General features: G+C 49.5%; 1 protein-coding gene across 4 annotated transcripts; it reads right to left on the reverse strand.

The window, feature by feature from the left end:
- Positions 1 to 70: 70 nt before the first annotated feature.
- On the reverse strand, positions 71 to 15,783 carry ATF1 (activating transcription factor 1). 4 transcript variants are annotated; one of them, XM_065659597.1, is made up of 8 exons: positions 15,570 to 15,783; positions 10,115 to 10,231; positions 8,253 to 8,381; positions 6,340 to 6,440; positions 5,260 to 5,390; positions 4,246 to 4,425; positions 3,995 to 4,154; positions 71 to 2,997 (listed from the first exon to the last, which is right to left on the reverse strand). In XM_065659597.1, the coding sequence occupies exons 2-8, from the start codon at positions 10,223 to 10,225 to the stop codon at positions 2,853 to 2,855; spliced, it is 957 nt and encodes a 318-aa protein (XP_065515669.1). In that variant the 5' UTR covers positions 10,226 to 10,231; positions 15,570 to 15,783; the 3' UTR covers positions 71 to 2,852. The 4 variants fall into 4 exon arrangements, with proteins under 4 accessions (XP_065515669.1, XP_065515666.1, XP_065515668.1 ...); XM_065659594.1 differs by lacking the exon at positions 15,570 to 15,783 and having other exon boundaries at positions 71 to 2,739; positions 2,844 to 2,997; XM_065659596.1 differs by lacking the exon at positions 10,115 to 10,231 and having other exon boundaries at positions 15,570 to 15,616.
- Positions 15,784 to 17,620: the final 1,837 nt, after the last annotated feature.

Consider the following 17,620-nt stretch of genomic DNA (forward strand, 5'->3'; position numbering starts at 1 on the left):
CGATGGCACCCAACGCCCGCGGGCTCGCTCAGTGCTACGCTCATGAAGAATCAATCGGGACCATCAGGGATTAGGTTTTGGCGACTTTATTTACCAAGGTCAAAATCTGCAACCATCTAATTGCTTCAACAAATATGTACAATTCATAGAAAGCATGTAATGGACTTCTGCTTGGAAACAGCCAGCACGGTAGTAGGTACTGTAGCTCTTCCTCTCAGGATACAGATTTGACTCTCTTACAATCTAGACTGTGAAGCAAATCCAAAGTAAGTACTTCGTAAGCGATGACTCGAAGAGCAAACTCACGTCACTGTTTAATACTTCCATGATGAAAAACAAGGTGCTCTTTCCAAAACCCACTTACTTTAAGAGGATATAAAGGTACTAACGCGATGTCTGGCAGCACAATAGGTTTTACTCGCTGGATACAGAAAGAACGGGCCACCATTTTGTTACAGTCTTAACACTTGATAGCTTTAATTATTCTTGTTATCCTGTATTACAAAAGGTCAAGGAACAACAGCACACGGTGAGGATCACAAACCATACACAGGAGTTCCCAAATTGGTTGCAGTACTGTAGGTCAAACCCTCTTCACCATACACACAGACCTGATGGGGGACAGAGCAAGAGGGTCCCAGAGGTGCCAAGCATGTCCCATGGCTTCCTTCTTCCTGAAATCCCACTAACAGAAGCAGGAGGCACCCAACACCTCCTTTTGGAGCAGTTCCCTACAAACACCTCCACCCTGCTCACTCTTTCTGATGTGCAATGAAAGCACCCCCTTTTTTGACATGATCGTGAACAGAAATGGGTTCTCCAGTCTGGACTAAAGGCGACGTCCGTAACAATCCCCCGGTGACAAACTGTAGAGGAAAAGGCGGGTCTATAGCTCACTAACACCATGATTGTGGAATGCTGTCTTCCTCATCCCGCTTGCAAAGAGCTCTGCTTGCCAAGAAGTCCATGAATTCCAAGACGAGGCAAAGAAAACATACTGACTGACCGTATGAGAAGCAGTACACGGCTGGGGAGCGAGCAGGCCTCTGGACCGCGTTCAGCTCGGAGCTAGCACAACACACACACACGGAGCTCTAACACCTTTTGAATAGCATAGTCCATAGTGCAATTCCCGCTGACATAACTGGAAGCAGGATTCGATCCTAACTATGGAAAACAGTGTAGTTATTATTCATGCAATAAGCACTGCATACACATCTCACAGGATCACAGGAGAGGGGAGGTGGGACGGCACCTCGGGAGGTCACTGCCTCCCACCCCCTGCTCGAGCCGGCGGCCCAGGGCCTCGGCCAGGCAGCTTTTGGGTATCTCCACGAATGGAGATTCCACCCCCAAAAGAGTCCCGATCATGTCAAGCATTTCATTGCCACCTGGAACCGATGAAAATCCAACTGGAATCTCTGACAGCGACCAGATCGAATGTGCAGATATCAGCAACTGTGGGGAATCAAAAGCCCTGATCTCTTGGGTTTTTTTTTTTTTGTCCTCTTTTTGTTTCCCAATATTCCCTAGGATCCCTTTTTTTAGGTTTTTTTTGCGAGTTGCCTACAGACATACAAAATTAATTCAAATATCTCCTACACCAAAGAGGATCTCCTTTGACTTTGTACTATCCATAAAAATATATGCTCGAAAATCTGCTTCTTCACAAAATATTTCATTTGCTTACTAAAATGAAATATAGAAACTGTCAAAATACGTATATAAACTCAATTTCAGCATCTGGAAAGATCACAATTTAGCTACAAAATATACCACCCATCTACCTGTTTGCAATAGAGTATTTGCTTACAAAGATACCATTACTCTGCAAAATATCACCTACCTTACAAAATCAGCCCGGCAATGTTGCACTGCTTTCAGCATAGAAACCCTATATTAGAACCTCAGTAACCCTTTGGTATATATCTTCCACTCGTGTGTTTTAGCATTTGGTTTCAATGTTCCGAAGCACAGTAGAGCCTCCAGACAACGCGTGTTTCATTGTGTTCATCGGCAGCACACGGTTGTTTCTCAATTCTAGGTGTTTCCCATGCCCAGCAACTAAGAACAACCTACTGTGAAATCATTCTTCAGCAGCTCTTCTTCACCAGTACTTGCTCTCCCACGCTGCGCTAGGGAATAACTGGACGTGTTGAGGTCTCTTAGGGAAAGCCAACACCATTCACGTGCCTCGGACATCATCAGGACTCGGCCTCCGGCTGCTTTCTGCAGCTCCTTCCCAAATTCGAACACAGCAAACGTTGAAAAGAAAAAACGCCAACTTTTGTAACTCAGCTGAGGAAGAGGAAACGTGATTTATACCTCGAGCAAAGGAGGAGCTCCTGGTTAGCACCTGCGCCTGTAACGAACAACTGCCAGGTTAAACCAAACCTATTTACATACAAAGAACCGAAAGCAAAAGAACTGGGAAAGAATAAAAGAGTAAGAACTCAAAACATAAACTGGTTATAAATGTTCCTACTAATGTCCACTACGGCAAGGATTCCACGCCATCCACGTTTTAACTGTAACCAACTCTTGCCTCCGTTACAAGAGGTATGGGAAGAAACTCTAACCACCTGCCCTGTAAAACGGGACCGTCCTTTACTGTCGGTGCAATCGTGACTTTAGAACGTTTCCAGTTGTGCCAGCAGGAATTCTGGGTGAGGTTTTCCTGTTTCCTTTCTTGTACTTTTGTCACCAAATAAAATCTCGAGAGTCTTTAAGTTGTGAAATCTAGGTAGAAAAGTTTCAATTTTTGACCTTTTGTCTAGAGGTTAAAAAATCCCGTATAAAAAAAAGAATTTCTCCTCTGAAATGTAAAGAGTCCAAAGTTTTACCTCCTTTTCTTACACGCTTTTATGACAGTAAAGATCTTTCAAAGTTTTTAACTCTTCAATGAGAGTTTTGTTCTGGTTTTCCAGGACCGCGACTCGATTTTCCAGGCATTTCACATACTCCTTCTTCTTTCTGCGGCATTCTCGAGCAGCTTCTCTGGAACACAAAAGCAGAAGCAATTGCTGAGTTTAGAGCTGAGCTGTTTCTGCTTCCTGCATGTGATGATTCTGACCACTATGAGAGGAGGGAGCTGGCAGTGCCATCGTGAACAGCATGGGCTGGAAAGTCCATGATGTATCCTGGGCTGTGTCCAAAGGAGCGTGACCAGGTCGAAGGAGGTGATCCTGCCCCTCTGCTCTGCTCTTGTGAGACCTCACCTGGAGCATTGGGTGCAGTTCTGGTGTCCTCAACATAAAAAGGACATGGAACTGTTGGAACAAGTCCAGAGGAGGCCACGAGGATGAGCAGGGACTGGAGCACCTCCTGTATAGAGCCAGACTGAGGAAGTTGGGGCTGTTCAGCCTGGAGCAGAGAAGCTGCGTGGAGACCTCAGAGCAGCTTCCAGTGTCTGAAGGGGGCTATAGGGATGCTGGGGAGGGACTCTTCATCAGGGACTGCAGTGACAGGACAAGGGGTAACGGGTTCAAACTGAAACAGGGGAAGTTTAGATTGGATCTAAGGAGGAAATTCTTTCCTGTGAGGGTGCTGAGGCACTGGAATGGGTTGCCCAGGGAGGTTGGGAGTGCTCCATCCCTGGCAGTGTTCAAGGCCAGGTTGGACAGAGCCTTGGGTGCCCTGGTTTAGTGTGAGGAGTCCCTGCCCATGGCAGGGGGGTTGGAACTGGATGATCTTACGGTCCTTTCCAACCCTAACTATTCCATGATTCTATGATTCTATTCTATAGGTAGACAGTATGAATTCAGTACCATGTGTGGCAGCCAATCTGCAGGGAAATCCAATTTGTTTTCTCCAAGCTGTGTGGGACAGAACATGGGGCATGTTTTGGTCTGAATTCCCTACTTTTCAGTGGGCAATTCACTCTTCAGCGATGGCACAATCAGTAACTTCAGTTCGCAAGGCGCAGTTTGTCCTTTGAGGATGCACTTCAGCACACGAAACACCAAACCACAGCAGCCCACGTGCAGTTCCCTACCTGTTCTTCATCAGCCGTATCTCTCGTTTCAACTGTGGATCATCCGTCTTACTCGTCTGCGACGTCAGGGTGACAGGAGATGTCATCACCACGGTCTGGGGCAGGGAGGTGGTGGTCGGGGTGGTGCGGATCTGGTAGGTCTGCATGTCCCCCGAGGCAGCTGTTGGGAGAACAGCACAAGACATGAGAACGTGGCAGGGTCAGACTCGCGTTAGGGCTAACGTCCCGCTGCTTCCAGAAGCTGTACTCACTCTGCACTACCACCTGGTTGCTGGGGACAAGGATCTGTTGACCATCCGATGTCTGTGCGTACTGCAGTATCGTCGTCCCAGGCTGAGCACCACCAGCATTGGCCATGGTCAGTGTCTGCAGACCCTGCACGCCATCAGCGCCCGGGCTGGCCAGCTGCAAGCCATTGGCAGCAATGGCAACTTAAAGGAAAAGGAACACGCTCAACAATCTTTGTACGGTGTGAAATACAACGGCAGGTCAGCCTGGAGAAGAGAAGGCTCCTGAAGGGGAGACCTCAGAGCAGCTCCAGTGCCTAAAGCGGCTCCAGGAAACCTGGAGAGGGGCTTGGGACAAGGGCCTGCAGGGACAGGCCAAGGGGAATGGCTTGAACCTGCCCGAGGGGAGGCTGAGCTGATCTCTTAGGCAGAAGCTCTTCCCTGTGAGGGTGCTGAGGCGCTGGCACAGGGTGCCCAGAGAAGCTGTGGCTGCCCCATCCCTGGCAGTGCTCAAGGCCAGGTTGGACACAGGGGCTTGGAGCAAGCTGCTCCAGTGGAAGGGGTCCATGCCCGTGGCAGGGGTTGGAGCTGGAGGAGCTTTAAGCTCAGAGAAGAGGGATGGACAGGACGTGCTCCAGTTGCCAGAGCAGGCTGCTGCTTGGGGATTAAATCAAAGGAACAAATTGCTACCTTACGGATAGCACAGGAGCAGCGTTTGCTGTGGCCTTGTGATATATATAACGGTATCTTCACTTATCTTAGGTTTGGGACTAGCTCTAACTCTAGAACACTGCCATGTCTTTCATAACAACATCCTCTGAACGTCTTAATGTGCAAACACGAAGATAAAGCCCCGAGTTTATCTGGAGCCTTGAGATACCAGTCCGTTTCCATTCACAGGGCTGTTACCAACTGTTAAACACATAACCAAACCTTTTGAGTTTCATCGTGCTCGAATACATACCAAAAAGAGAATCTGTATTTTGAAGCAAGCTGAATAAAATGTGTCCAGTTAGGCACGTATTTCGTGTAACTTACTGTACTGTCCAGTGCTTGTCTGGTAGATGGGTGTGGGAACGGACATAGATGTAACAGTAGAGACACCAGGACTCTCCTCATCTCCTTTTCTGTCACGTGTATCTTCAGAAGAAAGATCCTTCAGGATTTTCCTATGAAAGAGAAGTTTCTCAGTTCTAAACCTAAGGAAAAAAAAATCACTGCACGCTTACAAATCTGCCCCGTTCACAGCACATTTCAGCCACCTCCCGAAAGCTGGGGGCTGCAAACCATCATGGCACTGGAGGGAAAGCGGCATCAGAGTTTCCACCATAAACCTTTTCCAGGGATATATAAATGGGCTGTTGAGAGGTATCTTCTGATTTACAACTTGGGCTTTATTTCTCTCAAGAATAGGCTTTCTGTATCCAGTTAAACCCAGTTTGCTCTCTCTGGTGTCAGAATAAGCTAAAAAGGGTAGATTACTATAGAGAAGTTTGATCTTCTGCTCTTTCAGTACACAGTAACTTTACTTTTCCCTGCATTTAATGCAGCTCTTGCACAGCTCCTCACACAACCCGTGTCCTGTGTAACAAGACCCTATGAAAACAGACGCATCTCTCTTTAGAGCCACCAAGGGAAGTGTGAATTTTATGTGTTTTACCCCAGGCCAAATCATGATTTAGTGGCAGTTCCATGAAGAGAAAAGCAGAACTGAGAACTCCTGATCCCAAACCTGCAGGGCTAAACAGCTCTCCTTCAGAAGCTCTGCTTACAGCTCCCGTTTTCCTATCCTGAGGAGTCAGAATTGCTCTTTTCCTCTTTGACTGCAGGCAAAACAATCAAATCCCTCTGAAATCATTTGTCTCGATGCAGAGCTCAGCAGGAGACCAAACCATCACAAAGTACTAAGAAGAGCAAATAAAACATTCAAGAACTGAAAAGCAGGGGCAGAAACAGGATTGGGAATCACAGACAGGAGCATCCCCCAAACGTTTACTGCATGCAACGGGTCCAGGGCATGTCTTAAGAGAAAGAAAACGGAATATAGGAAGCTATTGAAAGAAGTTGCTATTTGGGTCTCAAATAAAAGGTACAAAAGCTACTCCCTGTTGTACTTACCGGTACGAAGGACGACGAGCTAAGATGCCTCGAGCTTTCTGTGAGGAGCCTATGCTATCTGATGAATCCTGAGAATCTTCACTCTCAGACAAAGAAGAGACCTTAAAAATACATGCAATGGGGTTATCTGGCACGCTGCAACTGAAACCCCCGCATGAGGTTACACACTGTACTTGTGTACGAGCTAAAGCTGCTTGAAAACTACACAACTGCGGCTGATTACAAAAAGAGAAACCAAAAAAGGGGATTTCTAGTTTCAGTGTTTTTGACTATTTCTAGCAATTATCACAGACTGTTAGTGCGGTCCTAATGAAACAAATCCCCTCTCCTCCCCCCAGAGAGAAAGCTCCCAAACTCTTGTATCCCATTAAAAGCTGGTAAACGCCCACTATTTGAAGGCAGCTGTTTTAGCTGGATCAAACTGTGGGATTAATGAAGCCACAGCGTTGCAAACAGCAGAGTGAAGAAACAGGAATGGTTTCTTTCCATACACATCATACGAGCCAAACTATCTTATCAGCTGATGAATAGGTGAGCCGCTCCCACACATCAATTTGTCTGAGGCGCTGGTGGGAAAGGAAAGAAGAGCGTTTATGTACAGAGACAAACACATAAAGTACCTGGAACCTTTGTGCAGACGGAAGAGCAGTGTATTTTGCTGCTCGGAATGGAAGAGCCAACTGAAAAGACTATTTAAGGCAGCAGGGAGTAAAAGTGCAAAGTGTTATCTAGGGTTTTCTCTTTACTCCACCATGTCCCCAGCCAGCTGGCAAGAGCTCTCTTTTCTCTGATGCTCCTTATTAAATACAAGCCAACAAAACATTTACTTGTACTTATGTGTGTGTCAGCAACAACAAGTCGGGAAGAATGCAAACAGCTCTGGGGAAAGCAACCCTCAGCTGCTGCCACAGAGACAAGAGCAAGCTCCCATCGGCGACTCAAGAAAGCTCCTCCTGTGCTATTTTTCCTCCCCACCTTTGAGCAACAAGGTCAAAGGGTTCATAAATGACAGGGAAAGAAAGGAAAGAGCTCGGTCAGTGGGGACCCTGCCACTGGAACACGATGACAGGAGAGGGGTGAATGGAGACTCAAGGAACCACAACCTACTACAGTGGACATTTGGCTGTTCTCAGCAACGTGGAAGGTGTTTTCCATGCTCTGATGTTACGGGAACAATGAGGGCTGGAAATGCATTACAGGTTTCCTTTCCATGGGTTATCACTTTAATGTTGTATGAAGAGATAAGCACAGTACAAAAGGCTCAGGGACGAACTAATGCCTTTTAGCCCAGTTCTTGCAGGCATTTGGCTGAGCAGTGCAGTTACTGCACAGTTTAACTCCAATGCTGGGCTGTCCTGAGGGCTCTCTGCAGCCAAGAACTGAATGAAGCAGTAACAGACTCGACTCTGAACTCCCCAAGGCACACAAGCAAGAGAAACAAGCAGAATCTTCAGTACCACAGAAAGGGAGTTCAAGTGCACAGGAGGTGAGCAAGCACCAGCTCAGGCACCACCATTCAGGTCCCCCTTTCCCTACCACACAGTTTAATTCACTTGGTCATTCCACACTCTCCTCGCTTGGGTATTACAACACACTGGTTGCATGTCTGTGAAGAGCACCAAGTACAGCATTGTGGGTTTGTTTGGGGTTTTTTTTATGAAGGGAGGCAATGTCAAATAGTTTCATTTCCACTCCAAAGGCAATTTTAGCATCACGAATCATTGCAGGCCTAAAGAAATCATTGAGAACAACATATCCCCTAAATTCTGTCACTTGCCTACTCACTGTCTCTTACAAGTAAAGCCAGCCAGGCTGCACCGTGGCAGAGCCAGCCAAGGCAGACATGCCTTTACAAGTCCTCTCACCTACAGAAAACAGGATTCTTGGTTATTTAACAGACATTCTGTACCTACCTGCACTGTTTGCACCTGAGGTGAGTGGATTACAGAAGAGGACTGAGCTGTCTGAATGACTCCCTGGACCTGGACTTGTTCTCCAGGAAGCTGAACGACTGTCAGGGGTGCAGGACCTCTTAGAGACATCTACAACAAAGGAAAGAATCATTAACACGAGGATTAACCCAAGGATTCACAAAGTGCATCTACACGTAGGAAAACCAGGGGAGAACATGCATTAGCAGAAGCTTCTTTCAAGCCTAATTAAGTCATAAAGATATCCTTTAAAGATGCACATTTCTGAGATAGGTATCTGCATACAAAAAAGGCTGTTTCATCAGTTACACGTTTGCCTTAGGGGGGAAATCAAACAGGCAGCATTATGTGCAGATGATTCAAATGCTGCAGCTTTTAATACGTGCAGTTGTAAATGACCCACAACTCAGACAAGCAGGAACAAAAGTGCCTAATAAGTAGCCTTCATTCTCACGAAAGTTAATGGGAATTCAGGGCACTAAAACCTAAATGGAGGTGAAATGACCCACAAGACTGAGGGCTTAGGACAGGTCAGACTTACACCACTCCAGTGATGCAGAAGGCAGCCTGAATCATGCACAGATTTGGTGTTCTTGGAGTTACTGCTTTTAAAGCAAGCAGTACGAGGCCACGGTTCAAGGATTTCACACCGAAGGAATCACAAGAGTGAGGCATAGCAAAAGCTGACCCAGCTACTTAGAAAGTTCAAGGCACAAGGGCTGTAACTAAAGGAAGATAAAAGGCAACTGGAGGAGATAAGGTGTGCAGGCTCTGGACGAGGAAGAACAAAGAGCAGGGGGTTGCAAATCACACCAACAGCATCTGCTCTTTCATGGTTTAAAACTATCCATTTCAATAAATGCTGCGGCTGAGATCGAGGTTTAACTGGCAAAAAAGCTGAACGTTACTGCTACCCCTATAGAAAAATGCTTCTTCCATTCCAGATTTGCATTTCTGATGTTGAACTTTGCACTTAAAAACTGATTCAAGTTCATACACGTAGATGCATGAATGAACAACCCTTTTCCTCACCAACTGTCTTCACTACTGTTATTAATCTGAAATAGAGGACAAGATGAAGGGATCGTTACAACTCACACTGCTAACTAACTGTCCATTTAATATTACTTTTTGTACCATACATTAAGTTACATATTGGCACCTTTATATAAAAGCAGAGCAGAAAACCAGCCTTGGAGCAAACAACAGGATGCTTGCTGGTATTCCACCCTGTCTTTGCCTCAGGAAGTACCTAAATTCTGCATCAAAAACCAAGCTGCCTCCGCGGGGTGACCAGGGGATGAGCTGAAAAGTGTTCTTCAGGGCTGGGAGCAGAGCGCCTGGACAGAGATGCTCTTTCCAGTGCAGAAAGTGGAATCAGGAGGAATTCAGGTTAAAGCTTTGAAAGTGAAGTTACTTTTATGTCACATTTCCGACTTCGTAAGATTTATTGCATGAAATGTATTCATGTTAGGCTAAAATCCAAGTGTTTCCATGGTGCTGAGCACCCTGGATTGCCATTACTACAAAAGGAGCTATAAATACTTTTTCAGAAAGAAATGAAACCCAGATCCTCGATTCGTCACTGAGCAGCTCCCTTATGTTGGGTCAACAGCGCTTTCAAAGGATGCACAATTCATTTTGTGCAAGCACGCTTCACTGTGGCCTTTTGAGTACAAGCCATTTTGGGTCATCCATCAACAACCAGATCCATTTCTCTCAACTTTCTTTCGTTCTTTCTTCTCTGTGTGTTTCTAGAAGTCAAGAACCACTACAGTTTGTAGCACATAAAAAATGGCGCTTAGCTACCTCAAATGTGTGCTGAGATTTGGCCCAGGCTTTACCTGTTGAGCAATATGAGAGAGCTGAGCTGCCTGTAGTGTTGTACCTTGTACAGCTGACGTTTGTGAAGGCGACACTGAACTGTTACTGCTGCTCTTGTGCACCTCTTCCATAATCAACTGCAAGAAAAGCAAGGGGTTAAATTCAGCTCACGAGAGATGTGAACAGCAGATCAGCGCCTGGCTTCCAGGGTTACTTTATAGGCTCTCCGTGCATAAAGCTTTGAGTCAGATTGGGGCATCTTTGTCACTTCCCCCGTGACACCGACAGCATTTCGTGCTCTCCTGGGAGCACGAGGGGAAGGCCACGGTGGGTCCTTTCCATGGACTTGCCCTGAGGCCTCAGAACAGCACAAATCCCTGCCTGGAACAGGGAACTGTGTGCCCCTGACCACCACCTGCATCCAAGCCTCTGTCAGCACCGGGGCGGCCATCTGCTGTCACATGTATTGACTGAATTTCCTGTTTTCTTCCTAAAAATAAAGTCAAGTCATGAGGTTTAGGAAGACAACTGCGATAAAGCATTGCTACTAAAGACTCCCTTGCTCTAAGAAAAAGAGTTCTCCAAAATACGTTATCCAAGCTACCAGCCAAACCTATCTGAAACCATCTGAAGGTGTGCAAAGCCAGACCGGGGATTCCAATCAAAGCAGAGAGCACACAGGTTTCAGTTTAAAACCCTGCAGAAGTCACTGGGTCTCCGTGCAATCCAGTCACACTTCTGTCATTTCAATGACTTTATATTCACCTGTTCAACATCTTGGCATCATCCCCCTCTGATACTGGGGGATTCGGGGATGCCGAACGCATGCTTTGGGCTGGCGGAGGGGGTGGACCAGCCTAGAGCATTACGAGATGATGGGTGAGTGTTCAACGTTCTGTCACAGGAGGTTTGAAGCTGTTGAAGGGACAGTTGCTATGAGACTGGAAATTACAGCTCTTTCTGGGGAAACGTGAGTCATTGCTTTTTCCCTGCTGAGATCAACCACAGCTCTCGCAGCCTGACGTCGACTCGGGGGGTAAAAAGTCAACGGACGCCAAGACCAGAACCGTGTTCTTGCAATCCTCACTCATCTCCCACTCTAGGAAGTTACTAATCCAGAACTCTGTGGAGGGAAAACTGATGGCTGAGTGACACAGGAAGCCATAACCCTTATAGCATGGAACAAATGTCCTCCAGCACGATCCAGCTTCCCAACATACTTATGTCCACGCACATAAACCAGTTTGTCCACAGCAAAAATGAAGGCTTCACTCTGCAATAAGAGCTCACAGGAGCCAGGCGGTGCTTCAGCTGTTCCCAGCTTCTGGAATCCCTCAGCTTAATCAAAACTATCCCGACTGCCTTGGCTAAGATTATCACGTTGCTGCTGGTGCTAATGCAACAGCGCGTTCCCCTCTGCACGGTCAGGAGAGTGAATCAGAGCCGAGGACCCCGCCTGACCCCCAGCTCCATGGGGAGTGGAGCGATGTGATTCCAACAGTTGCTTTTTCCAGCTGCTGCTGCTGCAGAGCTCACCTGAACATCAGGAAATCTGACTGGGGCTTTTTATTCCTTCATTCATCTGTTAAGGAAAGGGAATGGAGATCTAAAGTAATTCCACACAATCCCAGGCTGGTTTGGGTTGAAGGGAGCATAAAGCCCCTCCAGCTCCAACCCCTGCCACGGGCAGGGACCCCTTCCACGGGAGCAGCTTGCTCCAAGCCCCTGTGTCCAACCTGGCCTTGAGCACTGCCAGGGATGGGGCAGCCACAGCTTCTCTGGGCACCCTGTGCCAGCGCCTCAGCACCCTCACAGGGCAGAGCTTCTGCCTAAGAGCTCAGCTCAGCCTCCCCTCGGGCAGGTTCAAGCCATTCCCCTTGGCCTGTCCCTGCATCCCTTGTCCCAAGCCCCTCTCCAGGTTTCCTGCAGCCGCTTTAGGCACTGGAGCTGCTCTGAGGTCTCCCCTTAAGGAGCCTTCTCTTCCCCAGGCCGCCCCAGCCCAGCTCTCTCAGCCTGTCATGTAAATATACTGAAGCTATAAAGGATAAAGAGCAGACTCAACAACAAGCACGAAGAAGGGACACGACTCTGCATCCCCTCTAAGCTGCTTTAGCTACTTATGAAGGACAATCTACCTTTCGTACCTCTGCAAAGGGAGACCTGGCAAGTGTCACAAGTAAACAGGGCACCGTCAAACCGAAATCCAGTCAACAGCAGAAACGAACATACGTTTCCAGTGCGACAGAAACACCCCATTCATTTCTGTAGTGCTAAACCACACGCTGCCTTCCCCTCTCTTACTGGTTTGCTCTGCTTTCTTGTCCCAGGAACGACTCAAACCAGCAGCAAAATCGACTGCAAGAAACAATGAAACCAACAGATATGAAACCACCCAAAGGAAACAAAGCAAGGGCAAAGCACAAAGGGTTTTGCTGCTCTTTCTCTCTGAGGCGTGAAGTCCTGCTTATAGGAAGCAAAGGGAAAGCATCTCCCATGGTAAACTTGATGCTCAAGTTTCCTTCATCTTTGCTTCCTCTGTAATACTTGGCTAAACATTAACCCAACACCCACTGATTCAGTGAGAGGGTATTAATAAGGTATTAAGGGTTAGCAAATGATTATAACAAGGTGTCAATGACGACTGCATCTCATCCTCCAGCGAGTAAAGGAGGTGCAATGCACGCTCTGGCCTCGTGTGACTGTCACACAAGACTCAACACGCTTCTACCCTGTCAAAATAACCCTTTTACCTGGAAAACCACGGCTTTCCCATTGGAATGGCTGCCTGTGAACACCCTCCACCAGACAGCGCCAATGGAGAACTCCAACCCGCAAGTTCTCAGCACCAAAGATGGAAACTGCAGCGGCGTTTCATCATTTTACACAGTTACAAGCACTTTCAACACCAGCACAGGTTTAGCTGAAACCAGCTGCATAGTTTTGGGGTGAAGGAAGAGTTTTCCATGTCACAGAGCGCAGGCAAGGGGGAATTCATAAAAGCAGCACCCGATGATTTATTAGCCAGGGAATAACCACGGTTCCAACCTGCAGGAAAACCATTTAGTGAGCAGATAGGTAGGGATGGTGCTTTTCAGGATAAAATCAGTGCTCAAAAGTAACTCAACTGAAATGAAAGGGGCTATAGGGATGCTGGGGAGGGACTCTTCATCAGGGACTGCAGTGACAGGACAAGGGGTAACGGGTTCAAACTGAAACAGGGGAAGTTCAGATTGGATCTAAGGAGGAAATTCTTTCCTGTGAGGGTGCTGAGGCACTGGAATGGGTTGCCCAGGGAGGTTGGGAGTGCTCCATCCCTGGCAGTGTTCAAGGCCAGGTTGGACAGAGCCTTGGGTGCCCTGGTTTAGTGTGAGGTGTCCCTGCCCATGGCAGAGGGGTTGGAACTGGATGAGCTTCAGGCCCTTTCCAACCCAACCCATTCCACGCTGATACAAAAGGATTCTGCAAGAGCAGCATCAGGAAGTGTGGTCTGGACTCTGCATCACCTCTCTCCAGCCAAAGAAACGCTGGAGCTTCAAGCACATCTTCCCTTTAAGCAGGAAGAGGAACCTTGCCTTTCACTGCGGGCAAGGTGAAGGTCACAGGCACCCTCCTAATGCGATGCTCCTCGGGTTGAACCACCCCTCAAGGACCACAGAGGAAGGCACCAAGTCCTCTTCTGCCCTTTCAACCTAGCAGTGGAAAGGCCTCAGTGGTGTTTGAGTGCTGAAACACAGCAAGAGGCAACCGAGGTTTGGGGTTTCTTTTTAGGACTTTATAAAGTTGTAAAGTATTATAAATAGTGTATTTATTATTTTTTATATAATTTCTATATTTTGTAATTTTTGCTGTTTCTATATTATTAAATAGTATAGAATGTATATTTATAAAGTCTTAAAGTATTATATATTTTTTATACAATTTCTACATTTTATAATGGATGTTATTCACCTACTAGATATTAAATATTATAAACTATATATTTAGTCTTAAAATATTATAAACATATCTACTATTTTTCATAGTTTCTATATTTTATGTTATTTATACATTAGATATTGTTAAATATTATAAAATACGTATTTGTAAAGTCTTCAAGTGTTATAAATATATTTTATTTAATTTCTATTTTTATCCTATATTATTAGATAAAATATATCTTTATAAAGCCTTAAAGTCTGATAAGTGTATTTTATATCATGTCTATGTTATAGAATCCATACGCTTTCTTCTATATCACATATAATTAGCTATTATAAAATATAGATACTTATACAGCCTTAAAGTATTCCGACGGCCTACCGGGCACAGGCTCTCGCCCTAAAACACGAACAGTCCAATTCCGCCGCGCGCAAACTGGGCGCGATGGGGGACATTCGGCGGACACCCGGGCGCCCCGGAGCCCCTTCGCTTCACCTCGCAGCCAAGGCCCTGGGGGGAAGCTTCCCCACGGGGGAGCCTGCCGGAATTCCCGTTTTCTCCCAGGAATCGGGGCCAGAGCGAGGGCAGGAGGCAGCGCATCCTCGCCGCGCCGGAGCCAACGCACCTGGTTACCCCCTTACTTATGGAGCACCCATTACCCCCTTATGGAGCACCCGTTACCCCCTTATGGGGCACCCGTTACCCCATTACAGAGCACCCGTTACCCCCTTACTTATGGAGCACCCGTTACCTCCTTATGGAGCACCCATTACCCCCTTACGGAGCACCCATTACCCCCTTCTGGAGCACCTGTTACCCCCCTGTTACCCCCTCATGGAGCACCCGTTACCCCCTTACGGAGCACCCGTTACCCCTTTACGGAGCATCCGTTACCCCCTTATGGAGCACCCGTTACCCCCTTATAGAGCACCCGTTACCTCCTTATGGAGCACCCGTTACCCCCTTACTTATGGAGCACCCGTTACCCCCTTACTTATGGAGCACCCATTACCCCCTTATGGGGCACCCGTTACCCGCCCGTTACCCCCTCATAGAGCACCCGTTACCCCCTCATAGAGCACCCGTTACCCCCCCGTTACCCCCTTATGGAGCACCTGTTACCCCCTTACGGGGCACCCATTTCCCCCCCGTTACCCCCTTATGGAGCACCCATTACCCCCCCGTTACCCCGTTACGGGGCACCCATTACCCCTTTACAGAGCACCCGTTACCCCCTTACTTATGGGGCACCCGTTACCCCCTTACGGGGCACCCATTACCTCTTTACAGAGCACCCGTTACCCCCTTACTTATGGGGCACCCGTTACCCCCCCATTACCCCTTTACGGAGCACCCGTTACCCCCTTACGGGGCACCGGTTACCCCCTTATGCAGCACCCGTTACCCCCCCCGTTACCCCCCGTTTACCCCCGCTGCCCCCCCTGACAGCTCCGCGCCGGGCCCTGCCCGCTGACCCCCCCCCGGCCCCGGGCACGGAGGCCGCGGAAGAGCCTCGGCTCCGGGCCTGCGGCGGGGCCCGGCGCGGCCTCCTCTTACCTCGGAGCCCCGCCGGGCCCCGCCGGCGGCCGCGCGTCGGGAGGGGAGGACCCGGAGGAACCGGAAGCGGAACCGGAGCCGCCGCCGCGCGCGTCCCCGCCTCAGGAAAGCGGCGCCGGCGGCACCGTAAACACGGCGGGGCCGCGCGGCGCGCTCGCGGTGGGCGGGCTGCGACCATAGAGTCCCCGCGGAGGCCTCGCCTAGAACCCCCCACCATAGAGTTCCCTCAGCACACAGCCCCGCAGGCGGGGGCTAGAGCGTCTACCCGCGGCGCCGCCTCCGCACGGCGCTTGGCAGACACGGGTACCATAGAGAGGCGGCGATAGAGCGTAGCGACCGGCCCCCGGAGCGGGAAGGACGCCTCTAGCGGGCCGCCCGGGGATGGGCTCAGCCCGGGAAAGGGGAGCGTTCCTGGGCTCCGCGGCCGGGAAAACCGGATCCGTCCCCCTCCATCCGGACCCTTCCCCCTCAATCCGGATCCTTCCCCCTCAACCCGGACCCTTCCCCCTCAACCCGGATCCTTCCCCCTCAACCCGGATCCTTCCCCCTCTATCCCGACCATTCCCCCTCTATCCCGACCATTCCCCCTCTATCCCGACCATTCCCCCTCTATCCGGATCCATCCCCCTCAATCCGGACCCTTCCCCTCAATCCGGACCCTTCCCCCTCAGTCCGGACCCTTCCCCCTCTATCCCGACCATTCCCCCTCTATCCGGTCGCTCGGTCCCCTCCAGGAGCTGTTTCCCCAGGAAGGAATTTCCAGCCTCGCGCAGCGGCTGCTGCGGCCCCCACGGGGCACGGGCACCGAGGCCGGCCTCAGTGCGGCCGGGACCCCTCCGGTAGAGCCGCAGGGGCCGGTTCGGGTCGGGAGGGGGCTCAGGATCACCCAGCCCCAGCATGGGGGGGGGGAACCGGCCCCGGGCTTTAAAGCATCTCCTGTGCGCACCCGGGGCCGCGTTCGAAAGCGTTTGGTTGAGGCTTGACCGCGTTCCTCCGGGTCCTTCGCAGGTGTCAGCGTTTGTGTCCTTGCTCTGCTGAGGCCGGGGTTTAGCAAGCACCTGAACGTGAGCAGAGGGAGGATGGATCCTGACCCAGCCCACGGAGGGTTCCTGCTCGCACGGGCTCTCGTGCGCAGCTTCCCCCACCCCACGCGCGTTCAACTCGCTCCATCCGACACCGCGGTGCCGGAGCCGTGACGACGGGAGCAAGACTCCGCTGCCGTTCGGGGTACCTGATCGCTCCTGAGCGCATTCATGTGAGGATTTATTGGCTGGTTTAAGGGACTCGGTTGGTCAGAGACTCGTGGAATGGGTTGGGTTAGAAAGGGCCTGAGGCTCATCCAATGCCAACCCCTGCCATGGGCAGGGACACCTCACACTAAACCATCCCACTCAAGGCTTCATCCAACCTGGCCTTGAACACTGCCAGGGATGGAGCACTCACAGCCTCCCTGGGCAACCCATTCCAGTGCCTCAGCACCCTCACAGGAAAGAATTTCCTCCTTAGATCCAATCTGAACTTCCCCTGTTTCAGTTTGAACCCGTTACCCCTTGTCCTGTCACTGCAGTCCCCGATGAAGAGTCCCTCCCCAGCATCCCTATAGCCCCCTTCAGACACTGGAAGCTGCTCTGAGGTCTCCACGCAGCTTCTCTGCTCCAGGCTGAACAGCCCCAACTTTCTCAGCCTGGCTCCATACAGGAGGTGCTCCAGTCCCTGCTCATCCTCGTGGCCTCCTCTGGGCTTGTTCCAAAGCCTTGTATAATCTCTTGGGTTTGTACCTCTGCTGTCAGTGTTGCTCTTTAGCAAGATACCCTGCAAATCTCCTCACAGTTCGGTACCTTCAGTGCTTCCCTTTCAGAAAGGTCTCCAGCAGTGCTAAACCAGTGCCTGTACCAGGGGTTCCCTCATCACTCTCATACAGTGCAGTTCTTGATGGGCAAAATGCTCTCCTAGCCTTTATCTCCAGTGTCCTCCCTTCCGTTGCAGCACCCTCACAGGAAAGAATTTCCTCCTTAGATCCAATCTAAACTTCCCCTGTTTCAGTTTGAACC

This window comes from Lathamus discolor, chromosome 23 (genome assembly GCF_037157495.1).
Source record: "Lathamus discolor isolate bLatDis1 chromosome 23, bLatDis1.hap1, whole genome shotgun sequence".
Classification (NCBI taxonomy): domain Eukaryota; kingdom Metazoa; phylum Chordata; class Aves; order Psittaciformes; family Psittacidae; genus Lathamus; species Lathamus discolor.